This window comes from Apis laboriosa, unplaced genomic scaffold, assembly GCF_014066325.1.
Source record: "Apis laboriosa isolate Shangri-la unplaced genomic scaffold, ASM1406632v1 scaffold30_cov140, whole genome shotgun sequence".
Taxonomy (NCBI): domain Eukaryota; kingdom Metazoa; phylum Arthropoda; class Insecta; order Hymenoptera; family Apidae; genus Apis; species Apis laboriosa.
Genome location: NW_025222776.1, coordinates 1,340,024 through 1,360,613, shown reverse-complemented (window position 1 = coordinate 1,360,613; position 20,590 = coordinate 1,340,024). Strand labels below are relative to the sequence as shown.

At 21.1% G+C, this 20,590-nt stretch overlaps 4 protein-coding genes across 7 annotated transcripts; 1 reads left to right on the top strand and 3 right to left on the bottom strand.

Annotated features, from left to right (window-relative positions):
- Window positions 1–5,821: 5,821 nt before the first annotated feature.
- On the bottom strand, window positions 5,822–6,635 carry LOC122714465 (putative lipoyltransferase 2, mitochondrial). The gene has a single exon (XM_043935811.1). The coding sequence runs from the start codon at window positions 6,633–6,635 to the stop codon at window positions 5,925–5,927; it is 711 nt and encodes a 236-aa protein (XP_043791746.1). The 3' UTR covers window positions 5,822–5,924.
- On the bottom strand, window positions 6,585–8,368 carry LOC122714464 (Werner Syndrome-like exonuclease). Of its 2 annotated transcripts, none has more exons than XM_043935809.1 (6): window positions 8,160–8,368; window positions 7,708–7,838; window positions 7,391–7,615; window positions 7,173–7,317; window positions 6,867–6,968; window positions 6,585–6,785 (listed from the first exon to the last, which is right to left on the bottom strand). In XM_043935809.1, exons 1-6 carry the CDS (start codon window positions 8,208–8,210, stop codon window positions 6,723–6,725), a joined length of 717 nt encoding a protein of 238 aa, XP_043791744.1. In that variant the 5' UTR covers window positions 8,211–8,368; the 3' UTR covers window positions 6,585–6,722. The 2 variants fall into 2 exon arrangements, with proteins under 2 accessions (XP_043791744.1, XP_043791745.1); XM_043935810.1 differs by lacking the exon at window positions 8,160–8,368 and adding an exon at window positions 7,991–8,009.
- A 1,987-nt stretch (window positions 8,369–10,355) lies between these two features.
- LOC122714450 (protein fem-1 homolog B-like) lies at window positions 10,356–14,763 on the bottom strand. Of its 2 annotated transcripts, XM_043935780.1 has the most exons (10): window positions 14,577–14,763; window positions 13,441–14,103; window positions 13,004–13,344; window positions 12,779–12,939; window positions 12,502–12,662; window positions 12,269–12,412; window positions 11,968–12,197; window positions 11,474–11,590; window positions 11,050–11,156; window positions 10,356–10,822 (listed from the first exon to the last, which is right to left on the bottom strand). In XM_043935780.1, exons 2-10 carry the CDS (start codon window positions 13,984–13,986, stop codon window positions 10,665–10,667), a joined length of 1,965 nt encoding a protein of 654 aa, XP_043791715.1. In that variant the 5' UTR covers window positions 13,987–14,103; window positions 14,577–14,763; the 3' UTR covers window positions 10,356–10,664. The 2 variants fall into 2 exon arrangements, with proteins under 2 accessions (XP_043791715.1, XP_043791714.1); XM_043935779.1 differs by lacking the exon at window positions 14,577–14,763 and having other exon boundaries at window positions 13,441–14,378.
- A 696-nt stretch (window positions 14,764–15,459) lies between these two features.
- Window positions 15,460–19,796, top strand: LOC122714416 (ATP-dependent RNA helicase DHX8). Of its 2 annotated transcripts, none has more exons than XM_043935731.1 (6): window positions 15,460–15,680; window positions 15,895–15,980; window positions 16,072–16,803; window positions 16,873–17,114; window positions 17,196–17,500; window positions 17,593–19,796. In XM_043935731.1, the coding sequence occupies exons 1-6, from the start codon at window positions 15,587–15,589 to the stop codon at window positions 19,710–19,712; spliced, it is 3,579 nt and encodes a 1,192-aa protein (XP_043791666.1). In that variant the 5' UTR covers window positions 15,460–15,586; the 3' UTR covers window positions 19,713–19,796. The 2 variants fall into 2 exon arrangements, with proteins under 2 accessions (XP_043791666.1, XP_043791667.1); XM_043935732.1 differs by having other exon boundaries at window positions 15,670–15,680; window positions 15,895–15,988.
- Window positions 19,797–20,590: the final 794 nt, after the last annotated feature.

Sequence of the window (20,590 nt, the reverse complement as noted above, 5' to 3'; positions counted from 1 at the left end):
ATAAAATATCAATATAATTTTAAACAAAAAAGAAAATCAATGCTTTCTGACACATAAATTTAATGATTCTTATATAAATAATAAGTGCACAATAAAAGAGAACAAAAAATTTTAGTTATTAGTTTAAAGAAAATGATAGAATCCTGAACAAGCAAAAAATCACTTTTAATAAGAAAAGTTTTACAGCTAGAAAAAACAATTCCATTTATTTGGATTTCACATTGATTGAAACTGTGATTTTTTTTCATCAATTTGAATAAGATGCAATATATAAATATTAGATTAGAGAGCAAACAAACAAATTGTCATATATATTCAAAATATGATATTCTTTGTAAGTGTAAAAAAAAAATTACAGATTATTTAGAATCATAATGATAGAAACAAAGGCTCAAGTTTCATTGCAAATTATTGTATTTGCAATTGTATTTCATAAAATTGTATTTCAAAAAATTATGTTAATATAAGCAAACATAATTAGCAATATAATTTATTAAATTACACCAATATGATTAAAAATGAAATAATTTATAACTTCAATTGTTTTTTTTTTTTTTACTATAAGAATAGTTCTATTCTATATAAAAAAATATATAAATTCTTAGAGAAAAGAAAAATATATATCATGAAATTAATAATTTATCAAGTTTTAATTTATTATGCAAAAAGAAAAATTTTAATTATTTTTAGCATTAATTAAATATAATAAAAACTATGTCATGTTAATGAATATCATATTTGTGAAGTAATTCTTTAAACAATTTTATATTGTTTATAGAGTAAAATTTAGAAAATGTCAAATAAAAAAGAATTTTTTGTAGAAAAAAAAATTGCAAAAATTATTTTGCAAAATAATTATATGAAATTACATATAGATAAATTCAAAGTAGCAGACAGTAGTAAAATAAATGATAATATAGATATTAATGGAAATTATATATGATAATAAATGATATTAATTTACTAAAAAAATTTAAAAATGCTTTTAATATTTTTTATCAATTTTTGATCAATTTGAGAAAGTTTGAAAAATTTTCTTTTAAAATTGATTTTTTAAAAAAGATATACATCATACAAGATATCTCCTACAATCATCCTACATAAAATTTTGATATATAGGGAGCAAATACTAGTTTTTTTATTCTTCATTCTTTTTTAAGATATTTGGTAGAAAACATCGTAAAAACTTTAAAAAATTTTATATAATAAATAGGATAATATATTAAAAAAAATAGTTTCTTATTGATTTTTATCTTTGAAATCTAATTAAATTCTTATAAATGTATTTATCATTTCTGATTTCACTCTAGTTTTGTTTTTCGTTTTCTATTGATAAAAGAAAAAATATAAATTTGTATTTGAATGCAATAATGCAATATATATTGTTATTTGAATAATATTTATAAATATATATATATTTATAAATAAATAAAAATTTTTATTGTATTTCAAAAGTAAATTAATAAATAATTCATAAATTTTTCAATATTATTCATAATTCAATATTATTACAATAATTCAATATTATTACAAAGTTTTCTAATTTTTATATTATTTTTTGATATATTTTTTCTATTTTTATTAATAATTATTAGTTCATTATAACAATAAATATTTATGCATTTATTCAAAATATTTAAATGAAGTGCACATTACATTCCAAAAAATACAAAATATTTAAAATATAATATATATTATATTATCTGAAAAATTTACATTTAAACTCAATTTCTATAGTCATATCATATGTTCATAAAAATTTAATTTTGTATAAACATTAGCAATTTAATAATTATTATAGCTTTTTTATCAATGGAAATTTTTTTTTAAGACAATTAAGTTGTCTTCATTAATAATATTAATTTCTTTTAAGTATTTTCTATTTTCATGCAATAAAAAATTAATATCTAAATATCTTAAAAATTTATAAATATCTGATAAGATATAATAAATTAATCTATTGGATTAATCAATTAAATCATTGTTTTGAAATATTTTGAGTATTGCATTTTAATCATATTAAGAATAAAATTTAAAAATTAGAAATAGTCTTTTATGTATAAAAATTAAAATTTTTGAATATTAATTATTGCAACATTTAGATTTCTCTTTAATAGTTCTGAATAATATATTTTATTAATTCAAAATTCTTTTCAATATTAGTCAGTTATAAATTAATTATTTTTTATATGCTATATTCATAATTTTTTATATATTTTTTAAAATATTCTACTTCTTTGAGTTTTTTGATAAATACTTATGTATTAGATACAAAATATAATTTTCATATCAACTCTTAAAAAGCAAGACATTGATAAATTTTGCCTTTCTAATATTAAATTTGAATTATTAATATAAATTTTTATTATACAAATTTACTATAAACTGTTTCTTTAAAAAATGCAAAAAATACTTAAATTTTCATTGTTTTTACAATTAACATTTGATGTGCTATGTGTTGATAAAATCAAACAAATATATTTGAATTCAAATTTAAATATTTATCCATATTTTTTATTTCAGAAATATTTATACTTTCTTCTATTGAAGAGAAATTTATTATATAATAATTTATTGATTTTTAAAATTATGATTATAATTGATATGGTTATAATTGGTTATATTTTTTATTATTGTTAAAATTTAAATTCATTTCACAAATCCATCTTTTACATTTTAAAATCTGGCAATGCTATAATATTATTTATTCCATTAAAATGATTATATAAATGAAAATTTCAACTTTATTCAATAACATTAATATTTTATTTCTTTTTTATTGTATGACTAGAGAATGCAATTCTTTTTATCATTTTTTTCTTCTTCTTCTTCAAACATTTAATTTATAGAGAGATAAAGAAAAAAAGAGATATACTTTTCCAATGAATTTTTATTAGATACAAAAATTATGATATATTTTGTAATAAATTTTATGAATCTAATATCTTTATACTTTTGCAATAATTCAAAATTATTAGTATTTTAATATAATATTTAATTTAAGATAATGCTATACTATCTATCTATCATCTGCTTTTTAAATATTTTCTTTAAAATAGAGAATCATGTAGCTATTATTATCTATTTATTATTAGTTCATAAGTTTATTCCCAAATCTAATGAACATATTCATATATAATAAAAATATATTATATATAATAAAAAAAAAAATTTCTTTCATTCATTCCATTTTCTATTTTTCAATAAATGATAATTTTTTAAATTATTCATGCAAAAATATTAAATATTTACTTTACCTGAATTTAGATTATATTTGCAATTTTTTAAATTCACTAAAACATAATATAAAATTACAAAAAAATTAATCATTAAAAAAAAATCAGCAAAAATTTCACTCAAAAATATTCACAAATTATTTAGAAACAGAAATGTAATATATCGATATCTCTTCATTGCATTATACTGCTAAAAGATGCATCTCTCACCATTAATCTTAGAGATTCTTTTTCTATTATTTTCTAATTATATCTAGTGACTTTCATTGCAACCTATCGACTGTTTTTTGATTTTGTCTTTTTGTGACCGGAAATGTATTTTTTGACAGAACAACTAATCAAATATATATTGATATCACTACATGAAAAAAACAATGAATGATCTCATCATTTTTCATATTTTCATACAATTTTCATATTTTAAATACATTTATATTTATATAAATATATTATATTTTAAAATTTTCTTTAATTTAATCTAAAGGAAATGATTATAGTATATAATATATATTAGTATATTATGTATTGTTACTGTATATTATATTGTATAGTATTACTTATGTAGTATATTATATAGTGTTACTTATATAGTACGTATGGATTATATTCATTAAAAAAGTAAATTACAAACATAAAAAATGTAAGAATGAAAAGAAGAATATAAAATAGAATGAAAAAATTGAATATATTAACGAAAATTTAATAATCTTTCTTTGTATAATAATTGACAGCATGATTCAAAAATAATCCAACAATTGCAATTTATGCATTGAAAATATTTTATTTCGTTTTTTATACTTTGCATAAACAAAATATTTATAATGAAACGAAGTAGATTATATATAAGAAATAGATTTAAATTTATTACTGAATATTTTTTTCTAGAATTTTTTTTTATCAGTTATAAATGAAATTGAGCAAGTTTTAAAACTTCTTTAATCAAATAAGCATCTTGCATCGGGTCTTTAAGTACTGTATGCAGAGAAAATATCTCTCATTGCCTATAGATATTGTATATAATTAAAAGCATAGTATCAATATGTATATATCAATATGTATAGTATCAATATAATATATCAATATGTCCTTATTTTGCAAATGGGATTCTTCTAAGATATTTAAAGAACTTAATGAAAATATATAAAAGATATAAACTTTCTTGAATTGGGAATGTTCGGAATATTCTATAATCACACATAAGATATACTTGTGCTATTTAACATAAATACTTAATATAAAAAAAAAATTTAATTTTTTTTAATTGCAAAATAATTATTGCTACATATAGCAAAAAATTTTATCTAATAATTAGACTTAATTGCAAAGAAAATTAAAAAATTTTGAATACTAAATTATTAAATAAAGAGACATTTATGAATTCAAAAAAGTCGATTTAAAAAAATTATTTATTTTATTTTTTTCTAATTATAAAATATCTTACAAATAAGAAAATAAAAATTATTGAAAAATAATTAAAACTTTTATAAAAATAAATTAATTTAATATAATTATGAATATTAATAGCATATCTTTAAAATATTCATATTAAATAATTAAAAATATTTCTGGAAAAAGAGCTTATAGATCATTTTTTCATAAATCATCTTTAACTGTTACAAGTCCAAAAATATTTCCCTAAAAATTCGTTTCAACATATAACAATTGATATAAATGACAACAATTATTAATAATTGAAATAAATGCAATTTTGTTTCGTATATAAATCGTATATAAATGATATAGATTGTATCAAAATCAAAAAGCATCGTAGTTCCACAGTCAGAATAAAAGAAATAATTTTGACAGAAAGAATCATTTTTTCCTCAAAAAAATTAAAGAAATTATTTTGTTTATCGCATATTTTATACATTGCGTGTGAAAAATATCGAATGAATTTAAATATATCATACAATTATTTCTAAATAGCAAAAATATTTTAAGTAAAAGTTGTATAGTTTTATAGAAAACATATGATAATAATTATTTGAGATAATGCTGAAAAAAGTCAAATTTATAAATGTTATGTTTTTTATTACATATTCTTATAACCTATATTGAGATATATTCAAAATATTATCTATTTTTCATAAATAATCATCAGTGTTAAATTATTAACTTTTAAAGTTTACATGCATTTCAATAAAATACGAAACAAATTAATCAAATTATGAGGATTGACTACATATTTTTCAGCCATAAATATTGGCCACACAATCAAAAAAATAGTTAAGTTAATTGCAAAACATCATAATTTAAATTTAACTAACAAATTTAAAACAAAGAAAACAATCTTTTCTAATTTTTTCTATATCTAACAATTATGATTAAATTTGAATCATTTATTATTTATATTTAATATATTATTTTTCAAAAATACTATATTTCAGTATGTAAATATAAATGATACTTACATTAAAAATATTATATAATTAATATAGTATTAATTAAAGTATAAAGTATTATAAAATATATAAATACATAAAGTATTCTCTTTTGTATTTTACATATATGTGTGTGTGTGTGTATCAATAAAGAGAATGCATAATAAAATATAATGTATAAAATATAATGCATTTTATGAAAAAGAAAGTATAATTTTCAAATGGTTAAATATTTTTGTGATCAAAAGTATTTATGTTTTAATATATTTCAAATCATTATTTATTATTTTTGAAAATAAATATTATATTAATATATACTATTATTGACACGTTTAAGTAATTGAGAAGATTCTTCAACTGAATATTCAATTAATGTACATTCAAACTGATCTTGAAAAACATTTTGAAATAAAGGTAATACATCTTGAATAGTAACATTTGTATTAAGTTCTTGACTAATACTTGTTACACCTTTTCCCTCAATACCACAAGGAACAATATGATTAAACCAATTTAAATCTGTATTACAATTTAAAGCTAAACCATGTGTTGTTATATAACGACATCCATGAATACCAATAGCACAGATTTTTTTATCATTTATCCATATACCAGTGTCAGAAGATTTTTCACCTTTAATACCATATTTTGCACATAAACGAATAATCATATTTTCTATTTGACAAACATACCATTTAATGCCATTCTTAAATTCCTTTAAATTTAATATGGGATATGCTACTAATTGTCCAGGTCCATGAAAAGTTATAAGACCACCTCGATTTGTTCTAAAAAACTCTGCACCTAAATTTTTTAATCTCTCTTCATCTTCTATTGTATAGATTTTATCTCTGATTCCTACTGTAAATACTGGATTATGCTCAATCAATATTAATGTATTACAATTCTCATTTTTTAATTTCTGATGATGTCGATCAGATAATATTTTTTGTAATTTAAGGCCAGAATTATAACTTAATCTACCTGTCCACAAAACTTTGATTATTTTTGTAGACATAATGAGACAATATATTGTATTATATATTTTTTCAAAATTTAATTTTTTTTACTATTATACATAATTTTAATATTTAATTTTAACATTTTATATCACATTTTTTTTAATATCTGCCTGTTTTTGTATAATTGTATGTAAGAGCCAGGAAACCTAAAAAAAAATATAAATATATTTAATATTAAAATTAGAAATTGAAAATGATAATATTAATAATAATAGTGAAAAATATACATAGGCATCTGTTGCAGCATATACTTTTTGTTCATTACTTAAAGGATATAAATGCCATTTACTTTTTCTTACTTTTGGATTTTTATTGAGTTTTCTTTTTAGCTAAAATCAAAAAAAAAATTAAATTGTTAATAAATCAGAAATCCTAATTTAATAATATAAATATATAATATAATAATATAAATAAATTGTAAATAAACAAAAAGATAATAAATATTAACTCCATTTCATATTTATTATTTTCTATAATAATAAAGAATATTAGAATATCGGATTAAAAATTTAAGATATATATAATAAACTAACCAAATATGCTGTTAGTTTTTCTAAACTCCATCGACAAGACCTATTTAATATTTCATTTGCAAATTTACCACTATCAATACAATTATTTTCAATAATTTTAGAAGCAGGAAATTCTTTAAAATCTCTGCCTAATTTCCAAATATCACTGTAAAAAGATAAATTATGAAAAATTTTGTTACATAATTTGCATTATAATGATGCTTTATTAATTAGCATACTTTTTTATGTTCACTCCAACTAATCTTACTTTTGGATGACTTAAAAGAACTACAAATGCTGCAGGTAATTTCTTTAATGAATATATATGTAATAAATAACAAATAGTTTCATTAAAACAAATTTGTGCTAAGGCTGTTTTTCCACTTCCTGTATGAAAATTAAAAGGCCATTCCAAATCAAATCCTATTATTATTTTTTTATGATCAGAATTTTCTATTTCTTTTCTAAATAAATTATAGTAAAATGTTCAAAACATATTAAAATTTTGTTTTTTATATTTCATATTAATTTTAAAATAATTTGATATAAATCTTACATAATATCATCACAAATCATAGCACAATCATTAAAATCACTGACACAATTAACATATCCTTTAAATTCAATTATTGGAAATTTGGATACATCAACTTCTTCCTTTGTAAAAATTTTGTTTTGCGATTCTTCCTATTGAAATATTTGCAATTTATCTTAAACTATATTAAACTACTTATATTTATAAATATAATTGAATTTATTATAATTTAAAATAGGTTAATGTATGCATTATAACATTAATTATACTTTATAATAAATATTATTAAATATTAACTAATTACACTAATCAAATTAAAAAATTAATATTAATGCAAATAATTAATAATTTTTAAAATAGATTTTTTATTTTTTTATTATACATTAATTTAATTCTCACATATGATATCAATATTATATTACATGTATATCAATATATATTATATAATTAAAGGAATAATAAATAATATTAACCTCTTTGGATCTATTAATGGAAATTATTTGTTGAGAATTAGATGCAATCATTATTAAAAAAAATAATTTTATTAATAAAATTTAAAATTTAAATGAAAAAAACTTTTTTACTTATTCACAAAAATATCTTTTTTATTTTAATTTTATATCTCATTCAAAAACTGCTTCTATTGGCTCTTGCTAGCTATTATTGGCTAACAAAATAAAATGTATTCATCAATACTACATTAAATTTTAGTATTCTAAATCGATTATAAATTCTCTGGATTTCAATCATATGATTTTATATTATTTCATGATCATTTTTACTTAAAGATTAAATTGTTATTCATGAATAATTATTTCGTTCTTAATGATGTAATTTGATAAAAATGTAATAACTCTATGTACTACTACACTAAATGTATAATATAATAATTTAAATTTATTCTTTTTAACGTTTCAATTAAATAATAAATTAAAAAAATAATTATAATTTAACAAATAAATAAATAGCTTTAAATTATATAAATAAATTATTATTTATATAATTATTATATTATAAATAATATAATAAATAGCTATTATAAATAAATAGCTTGAGATTATAAATAATAAATTTTACAATTTAATTTTCAAAATCTAAATTTTACAATTTCAATCAATTTTAAAAATACTCACTTTACATTCTTTCAACAATAATCATTTTAATTTTTTAATCTTTATTAGTATTTATAATTTTAGTATTTATAAATTAATAAAATAATATTTATATCCAATGATAAAAAAACTTTGATTTGATTAAATTTTATTTATTGGACGAGTTTTTGTTTATATTTTATTTGTATTAATTTTTATTTTATCATGTATTAATTTTATCTCAATTCTAATAGAATTATAATGGGAGTAAAAGAAGAAATTTTGATCTCTTAATTGAATTACATTTTATGAGATTTTACTAAATATTTTTTAAACATAAACAAGTAATGAATAAATAAAATGATTTCGAGAATGTATGAAAATTTTAGCAACATGTCTATGGAAGAATCTTTGCATGCACAATAAATGTGATTTTATTATAAAATCAGAGTCCTTTTCTTGTATATTATAATTTCTCTTTTATGTATTTGAATTTAAATTATAATTCTCTTTTATGTATTTGAATTTAAATCATAATAATCTAATTTTATTTAAATTAATGTAATATATTTAACAAGATCTGTCCATAATTAAAGCTTATATAAATATATACATATTTTGAATGTTGAAAAATATAATTCAAGATCACACCTAATTATTGTGAAATTCTTATATTATAAAAAAAAAAGAATTATACAAAAGATCTACTAGAAAATAATATATTATTGATGAAATACATGAAAAATTACAAAAAACATTACAAAAATCTTTTCTATTTTTGTTATTGGTTGGCAATTATCAATTGCGATTATTTTGAACAACTTATGAGTACTATATATTTATTATATTAATACCGTATCATTTATTAATATCATACATACACACATACATACATTTATTAATATATATACATACCTATATATATATATATATATATATATATATATATATACATGATTATACATTATTCATTCATATCATATATACATTTAATTACAATTTGTAATGTAGATTTAATATTACAATATTGTTCCAAAAAAAGCATATCGCATATCGCAAGATTAATTTATTATTTTAACTCAAAGAAATGAGAAAAAACACGAAGAATGAGTGATAACGACAAATCGTAAAGTAGTTTACCGAACATTATTTTTTAAAAAAAAATTATAAAAATTTGTTCTGTTATTAAATAATTCTAAATAATGTAAAGATTTATAGCTTCTCGCTTTTATAGATCTCTCATTTTTTCATTTTTCGGGCGATTTTAAAAAAAAGAAATAAAGATAGTAATGTCCTTTTGAGTTAGATGACTGTTAGTTTTTTTGGAACAATGCTGCATTTTATGTATAATTTATTATATATTTATTTTATGTATAAATCACGTATGTACATTATAAATGTGTATTTCTTTTTTAATTATTAATTAATAATACTATTGTGTGAAAAAAAAATTCTTGAAAAATATAATATATTTATAATGTAATAAAAATTTGGTATTAAATATTCTAAAATTAATAATTGTTAATTTTTTTCTGTCTAATAATTAAAAGATCATTCATATCTGTAGATTTTCTTTGATTTAAGGAATTGTTAAATAATTAAAATCAATAATTAATTTTGTTTGGTTTTATCTATCAAAAACTTGTAATATTTTTCTTATTTTAAATTCGTTACCTGCATGTAGTTAATGTAAGAATTGTTTTTATATAATTGTTTTGTTAATAAAAGATCTTATTAATCAAATAAGAAATTATTAAACAATTTTAAAAATTTCGTGCATTACACTCTCAAAAAGCTCACGCGTCAAGAATAAATAATTTTAATTGGTTATATTTAATATAAATATCTATGTAATATATTTATTACTGCTTCATTTAATAATTGCTTTTAACCTCGATTAGGGCCGGGTCCATGAAGTTCAATAAAACTTTCCAAAGAACGTGGTACATTTCCACAATATGATAAATTATAAGCATTTATTGCTTTTGCAGCCATACATTTTAAGGATAATTTTGTTTGAGTCCTTAATATTATTTCTGCTACACCTATACAAAAATAAAATTGATTATATAATTATATTAAACTTAATAATTTAAAATATTTAACAAAATAAATAAATTATATTATATTCATTAATATTACATAGATTTATAAAATCAAATTTATTGTTACAATAAAAAAATTTTAATTTTATTTTTTTTAATATAAATTTTTATTTTTTAATATAAATTTAAATAATTTATATTATATTTTTAAATTTATTTGAAAAGACCTGTAGTGACAGCATCATATGGAGTTTTTCCATTGCTATTTACTATGTCCATATGAGCTCCAGCTTCTATAAGTGCCATAATAATGGAATGAAGAGTCATAAAATCGCTGTAAAATTTCAAATATGATATAATAGAAAATAATATGAAATTATAAAAAATAATATTGTAATATTGTATTTGAAAACTAAATGAATTTAAATTCACTTTTTTTAATTTTAATGTTTTTTTTTATTTTATAAAAATTAAAAATTTATTAGTATGAAAAATTTTAAGTTTAATGTTGCTAATGTATGATCATAATTTTGTTTTTCTATTACATAAATAATGAAAAAACGAGTCACTTTGGCTCTCAGATATAAAATAAATGCATATCTATATCTAAAAAATATCTATAAAAATTTAATTTATTTAATAAAATTATACCTAATAGGTTCCCTATAGCTAACAATAATATGTAATGGTGTATTTCTTTCATTATCCATTGCATTTACATCAGCACCACAAGATATAAATAATTTAGCTGTTGCAGCACAAGGGAATCTGTAAAAAAGTTCATTTCAGATATTTATGCAAAAAATAAAAATATAAAATATTATTTTTTAATAAATTGATATAAGTTGGAAACAGTTGTATCAGAATATATGAAATATATGAAAAATATTTTTACATATAATTTGAAAACTAAATTGTTATGTATAAAAGAAAAATTGTTTAAGATGATATCTTTAATAATATATTTCAAGTTTATTGGAATATCAAAACGATAATACATAATAAATATGTTTATCGATATTAATGATATATATTATCAAATGTAACAAAAAAAAATTTATCTTATAAACTTATAAATATATTTATAAATATTTATAAATTAATTATAATTATTTAAATATAAATATTTATATTTATAAACTTACTTGCAAACATAATTAGTATGAAAATCATCTACAACAGTAGCCGCATTTACAGCAAGATGTAATAATGTTTGACCATCTTTTAAACGTAATCGTAGAACACAAAGTTTATGAACTAACTGATATGCCTTATTTTTATCTTGTTCTTCATATTTGTTTTCATTTAATGTTAAAAGTTTTGTTAATATTGTTACTATATATAATGTAGTTGTAATATTTGATTCAATCTCCTCCTGCAATTTTTATTTTGTAAAAGCTATTTCATAATTGTTAATTCAACACATAAATCAATTTTTTAATTTACAATATGTTGTTCAATATCTTCCTCAGAGCCAGGATTATTAACTTTAGCTTTATTACGAGTAAGTTCTATTACACAGGCTTCTAGAACATTCAATACATGAGAGAGATCAAGATATACTTCTATATCTATCATTTGTGAAAATACCTACAAAAAGATATAAAGTAGAAAAAGAAATAATATAAAAAAATAACAAGTTTTTTTTAATTATTTGATAAATAAAGATTTAAAAATACCTGTGCAAACCTTAAAAGATCTTTTATAACTGACATATTATTTAACTGTTTCAAGTATAATGCATGAAGCCAGAGATCTATACATTTATCAAATCTAGCACTATCTGCAAAAACTGCTCCTCTAAATACAATATGTTGTGGTAGTTTTGGATTATGTTGTCCTAATATTGAAATAGATTAAGATAAAATGATTAAAATAAAAAAAAATAAAAAACTCTTTTATGTATATATACTACTTATTTATCCTAATCATTATTTATTAGAATAAAATTCGAACCTAATATTCTTTCTCGTATAGTCAATGATTCCATATGCATATAATATTGATTATTTCTAATACTTCTCAATTTTTCTGGAGTCTCGCACTCTTTCCAATTATCATATGCTTTTATACCTTCGCCTAATTTTTTATAAATAATATTTCGTCGATCTTTAAATCTATAATATCCAAGAATTAGTTAATTGATTTTAAACAATTTATAAAATTATAAGTACTTTTTACCTATATTTCATTGCTTTCCATAAATATTTATATGCTAATATTAAACAATAATTGCGTTCATCATTAGCATAAGAAGCGCCAAGAAGTTCATAAGCTTCAATTGTTTCTTCTTTAGTAAGTTTCACATTTTTTATTATATATTCTACAACTTCAGCTCTAGTCCGTTCAGCTGCTACTGTCAATGGTGTCATTCCATTAGTATCTTTTGTCATATTTGTTCCATATTTTAATAATACAGATACTATATTAGTATATCCACGTTCAGCTGCTAAATGTAATGCAGTAGTATCACAATTTGCTTTTTCATTTGGGTTTGCACCTTTTTGCAAAAGAAATGTCACCTGTTAGAAATATAATTAAAAATGCTAAAATTCATATTATAAATTAAATACATAATTTTAACTTATTAAAGTGATAATTATTAAAGCAATAATTACTATATCTAAATGACCCTTATATGAAGCAATCATTAGACATGTATTATTAAACTGATTTAAAATATTTATATCTGCATTATGCTCTATTAAATATTTGACTATATCTAATCGTCCATCAAAACAAGCTGCTCTCAATGGAGTAGATAAACTTTTAGTAGGATGATTAACATTGGCACCAGCTTTTACTAATATCTTCACAATTGTCAAATGTCCTGCACCAGCAGCACACCATAAAGCAGTTGCTCTTTCAATAATGTATCCATCAAATTTAACTGATCCTTCCTGCTCCAAGTCAGGCTTAAATTTATCGAGTAATATTTTAACTACTTTAATACGACCATATCGTGCAGCTACTATTAGAGGTGTACAATGCTGTCCATCATCTTCCAATACTTTTTGATTAATGATAATATTAACCATGTTAGGATCTTGGCTACTAAGAAGATTATAAAGAATAATAGCCATACCATCTTTAGCAGCATAATAAACACGCGTTAAAAATTGTGATATTTGTACTGGATTTTCATTTAATTTAATAGTTTCCATTTTCTCGAATATTTATTTTATAAATTTTTTTTATATTAAGTATGTTACAAAAATACTTTTAGTATTGTATATAGTTCTCCTTCTTCACGAAATTTGTTGGTCATTCTAACCTTGAAACTTTCATAATATACATTGAATATTAGAAAAATCTTAAATTTCTTTCAAAATTATATAATATATCAATAATCTTGTAATAATATAATAAAATATTAATCAATCTCATTCACTTTTGTTTCACTCACTGCTATTTTTATAACAACTTAATAATTATTTTCAGACTTTCAATACATATTAATACTATCATAAGTTCTATTTTAGTCACATTCACTTCATTTTTGAAAACGTTAAACAGAAAATTGAAACAAACATATTTAATTTTTTTTTGATACCGTTAATTTACTTTGTACTTTAACTATGATGACATTAAAGAAAATAAACAATATATCAATATAAAATCTATGAAAAATATCGTTCATATAAAGCATAAAATTTAAAAATATATATGTTATTTTTAAGAGTTTCAAATTTCTGAATGTATTTAAGGCTGTAAAACACAATTTTATAAAAAATTATAATAATAAAATACAAACCTCTTTCCCCTTTTCTTTATACTGTAGAACTATTAATGAAGAAGTAACAAGGAAGAAAAGATCGAATGAAATATTTTATTTTTTATTTTTATTGATATAATTAAATTTTTATTTTTATTAATCAAAAATTTTTTTATTTATTTACAATTTATTAACATTAGAAATGTAATATAAACTTAAAAAATTAATCTTTAATCTTTTAGAATATTTTATTATATTTTTATCACAGTATAATTTCTTTATCATTCGTTATATGTCTAACTATATATCATAATGATTTAATAGATGTAAATAAAACCACGTGATTAAAATTTAAAGGAATCATAAAATTGATTTTTAAAAATGTTATAATTTTCTGTATAAAAATATATTATAAAAAGATCAATAATCTTATAAAATCTTAAAAAAAAATCTTTATTAAAAAAAAGAAAAATATTGAATTCAATTATATTTTCACGAAAATAATCAATTTATGTAACAAAACAATAATATCAATTTTGGACAACAAATTCTGGATAATTATAATTATAATTAATTTTCATTTTCGCTATGAAAAACATGAATATAAACATATAAATATAATATAATATAATATAACATATAAATTCAAGTATGTTTTTAAAGAACAAATAATGATTTTAAAACTACATACACGTTTTTCATATCATAGATTTATTTTTATTTTCATTTATATGTATATAAAAATATATGCATATATTATGATAAATTAGAACAAATTTGTATTTTTATTTATTTTTCTTTTTTTATTATTAGATATTATACAATGAATTTAAGAAATATAAATTTTAATATTAGAAAATCATCATTCAAGATCAAAAATTATGAGTATTTAAAAATGTTTAATTTTTAGCAGAGTTACCACCCTATTTTATTGCAAATTTCGGAATATCAATTTGAAAAACAAATTGTCAACTGGAAGTACGAACCATGGTATAAAACTTGGCAGTATCATTTTTTCGAAGCATATACTATTCTAAATAATAATAAAAATGGATGAAGTTGCAAAGCTTGAACATTTATCATTAGTGTCAAAAATTTGTACAGAATTAGAAAATCATTTAGGATTAAATGACAAAGATTTAGGTAAAAAAAATTATTTTATATGACATAAAACATCGATTTCTTCTCTAACCTATTTCATATATAATATATCATTATAATATATCATATAATATATCATATCATTTTTTTTGTTTTTCTTTATTAATTTTTTTTTTATTAAAAAATTTTCATTAATTTTTTATTTAATTAATCTATTATTCGATTATTATTATTAAATTATTTTATTTTCTTATAGCTGAATTCATAATTCATTTGGCAGAGAAAAATAATACATTTGATAAATTTAAGAAGGTTCTTATAGAAAATGGAGCAGAATTTTCGGTAATAATGTATAAAACTCAACTTTCTTTTTTTTCACTTTCTTTATTTTTTTTATTATTTATATATATTTTAATATTTGATTATTTTTTAGGAATCTTTTATGGCTAATTTGTTAAGAATAATACAGCATATGAAGCCAACTAAATCTCAGGAAAAGTTATCAAAATCTACAACAAAACAAGATGAGTTAGCTCAAAAATTCCCTGTTTTAGCTCTACCAAATGAAGAGCCAAAAACAGTAGATGATATAGTCAGTAGTGCTATGGCAAGTTTAGAGGAATTAGCACCATCAAAAAAATCTAGCAAACAGGATAGCAAAAAGGATGATCAATCAAATGATAATAATGATAAAAAAAATAAACATTCTAAAAGAAGTAGATCAAAAGATAGAAGAAGACATAAATCACGTTCACCATATCGTAAAGATAGAAAACACAAATCCAGATCTAGATCCCGTTCAAAATCACGAGATCGATCAAGATCTAGAGACAGAAGACGTCATAGATCTCGAGATCGTAAGAGGTCTAGATCGAGAGATAGAAAATTTCATAGGGATAGATATTCTAATAAATCTGATCGATCTAGATCACGATCTATAGAAGAACTTTCCATGGATCCAGAAGTTGGTAAAATTTATTCAGGAAAAGTAGCTAATATTGTACCTTTTGGTTGTTTCGTTCAATTAGAAGGCTTGAAACGAAGATGGGAAGGTTTGGTTCATATTTCACAATTAAGAAGAGAGGGAAGAGTTGCGAGTGCGAGTGATGTAGTATCTAGAGGACAGAAAGTGCTCGTCAAAGTTCTCAATATAGGTGGACAAAAGGTATAAGAATTTCTAAAATAAAATAGATATTTCATAGTTCTTTTTATAATAATTTAAGAATTTTAATAGGTTTCTTTAAGTATGAAAGATGTTGATCAAGAAACTGGTAGAGATTTGAATCCTGTTGTGACTGTTACCAAAACCGAAGAAGATGAAAAACATTTAAGAAATCCAGATAGACCTACTTCTTTGTTAGAACTTCAGGGTAATTGGGATGAAGATGAAACTTATTCTAGGAAACGAGTGCAAAGATTATCATCTCCAGAAAAATGGGAAATTAAACAAATGCTTGCTGCTTCTTGTATCGATAGGTATTATTTAAAACTAATTAAATAATTAAATTCCATAATATATATAGTAATTTCATAATTTGATTTTTATTTGTGTTATAGGAGTGAATTGCCAGAATTCGATATGGAAACTGGAATTCTTCCACGCGAGGATGATGAAGAAGAAGATGTTGAAATAGAATTAGTAGAAGAAGAACCGCCATTTTTGCATGGACATGGAAGAGCTCTTGGAGATTTAAGTCCTGTCCGTATAGTAAAAAATCCTGATGGCTCTTTAGCACAAGCTGCAATGATGCAAAGTGCTTTAGCAAAAGAAAGAAGGGAACAAAAAATGTTGCAAAGAGAACAAGAAATGGATTCTGTTCCAACAGGTCTTAATAAAAATTGGATCGATCCTTTACCTGAAGGTAATCAATTTATTTTTTTGTATTTTTATAAATGTTTTAATATAAAATATAATATTTACATTAAGAATACATTAAATTTTCAAATTCTATAGCTGAAAGCAGAACTTTAGCTGCAAACATGCGCGGGATTGGCCTTCAAACTCAAGATCTTCCTGAGTGGAAAAAACACGTTATAGGAGGGAAAAAATCTTCCTTTGGCAAGAAAACAAATTTAACTCTTCTTGAACAGCGTCAGAGTTTACCAATATATAAACTCAGGGACGATTTAGTTAAAGCTGTTACTGATAATCAAATTTTGATTGTAATTGGTGAAACAGGATCAGGAAAAACTACCCAAATTACACAGTTTTTAGGTGAAGCAGGATTTACTGCCCGTGGAAAGATCGGTTGTACTCAACCTAGAAGAGTAGCAGCTATGTCAGTTGCTAAAAGAGTGGCGGAAGAATTTGGTTGCCGTTTAGGACAAGAAGTTGGTTATACAATTCGTTTTGAAGATTGTACTGGACCAGAAACTAATATAAAGTATATGACTGATGGTATGTTGCTTCGAGAATGTCTTATGGATCTCGATTTAAAAACATATTCCGTAATTATGTTGGATGAAGCACATGAACGGACTATTCATACGGATGTTCTTTTTGGATTATTAAAACAAGCTGTACGCCGTAGACCAGATCTAAAATTGATTGTTACAAGTGCTACTTTGGATGCTGTAAAGTTTTCTCAGTATTTTTTTGAAGCACCCATTTTCACTATTCCTGGCAGAACATTCGAAGTTGAAGTCATGTATACTAAAGAACCTGAAACAGATTATTTAGATGCTGCACTAATAACAGTAATGCAAATACATTTAAGAGAACCTCCAGGAGACATACTTCTATTCCTGACTGGCCAAGAAGAAATTGATACAGCTTGCGAAATTTTATATGAACGTATGAAATCTTTAGGTCCCGATGTGCCTGAATTAATTATTTTACCTGTATATTCGGCACTTCCTTCGGAGATGCAGACCAGAATATTCGAGCCAGCTCCACCTGGTTCCAGAAAAGTAGTGATAGCTACTAATATAGCGGAAACAAGTTTAACTATTGATGGAATTTATTATGTAGTTGATCCAGGATTTGTTAAACAGAAAGTGTATAATTCTAAGACTGGAATGGATAGTCTTATAGTAACACCAATAAGTCAAGCAGCTGCAAAACAAAGAGCTGGTAGAGCTGGAAGAACTGGACCAGGAAAATGTTATAGACTTTACACAGAAAGAGCTTATAGAGATGAAATGCTTCCGACGCCAGTTCCAGAAATTCAACGTACTAACTTGGCAACCACAGTGTTGCAATTAAAAACTATGGGTATCAATGATTTATTACACTTTGATTTTATGGATGCTCCACCTGTGGAGTCTCTTATTATGGCTTTAGAATCTTTGCATAGCTTAAGTGCATTAGATAATGAAGGTTTATTAACCAGATTAGGCAGAAGAATGGCAGAGTTTCCTCTAGAACCTAATTTATCCAAAATGCTCATCATGAGTGTGCATCTTCAATGTTCTGATGAAATATTAACTATTGTCAGCATGTTATCTGTTCAAAATGTCTTCTATAGGCCAAAAGATAAACAAGCTTTAGCAGATCAAAAAAAGGCCAAATTCAATCAACCAGAAGGTGATCATTTAACTTTGTTAGCAGTTTATAATTCCTGGAGAAATAACAAGTTTAGTAATGCATGGTGTTACGAAAATTTTGTACAAATTAGAACATTAAAACGCGCTCAGGATGTTCGAAAACAATTATTAGGTATAATGGATAGACACAAATTGGATGTAGTATCTGCTGGTAAGAACACTGTAAGAATTCAGAAAGCTGTTTGTTCTGGTTTCTTTCGAAATGCTGCGAAAAAAGATCCTCAAGAAGGATACAGAACTTTAGTAGATAGTCAAGTTGTCTATATTCATCCAAGTAGCGCATTATTTAATAGACAACCAGAATGGGTCATTTATCATGAATTGGTACAAACAACAAAAGAATATATGAGAGAAGTGACAACTATAGATCCGAAATGGTTAGTAGAGTTTGCTCCAGCATTTTTCAAGTTTAGTGATCCAACTAAATTAAGTAAATTCAAGAAAAATCAAAGATTAGAACCGCTTTATAATAAATATGAAGAACCGAATGCTTGGCGAATATCAAGAGTTCGAAGAAGACGTAATTAATATTTATTATATATATATTTGTAAATAATATTTTGTACAGTCATTAATTAAGAAATAACATATGAATAAATATTCATACAAATATTTTTTTTTGTTTTTTTTTTATGTATGATATAAAAATACATTTTTATTATACATAGAATGTTACTTTCTGTAGATAATTCTAATAATATTTGATATTTATAATGAATATTTAATTTCGTATATAAATTACATATTTTATAATTTCGTATATAAATACAAAATAATTTGAGGCAATTATCTTCCATTGTAACTTTCATTTTATGTATCTATCATATGTAATTAAATGCATATTTTTCAAATTTCGAAAAATATTAAGACAAAATATTTTTGAATTGATTTTAAAAAGTATAATATAAGCGATACAGTTTTTTGAATTTAATATTGATTAATATATATGTGACATTTATGAGTATAGAATTGATTATATTAATGATTATTTTTTACATTTTGTTTTTAAAGCTAAAATGATGAAATGCATATCTTAGAAAATAAAAAAATACAAATAAAAAAGTGAAAATAATAAAATACAAAAAATATATAATTATTATATTTTTTGAATTTTTTTCTTGTAACAAAAATTATTAAATTATTAAATTTATTTACTTAAATAATTAAATAATAAATAAATAATAATAATAATTAATAAATAAATAAATTTAATAAAATGATGTAATTTCAATTTATTTAAAAAGATAAATAATTATTTAAAAAGATCACAATATTTTAGTAATCTTGAAATATGCTATAAAAAACATTTTAAATAATTTTTTTTTATATATAATTTATAATGCATAAGCATTATTCGGCTTTAGTTTCTGAAATATTGATAAAAATTTTTTGTATTAATACTAAAT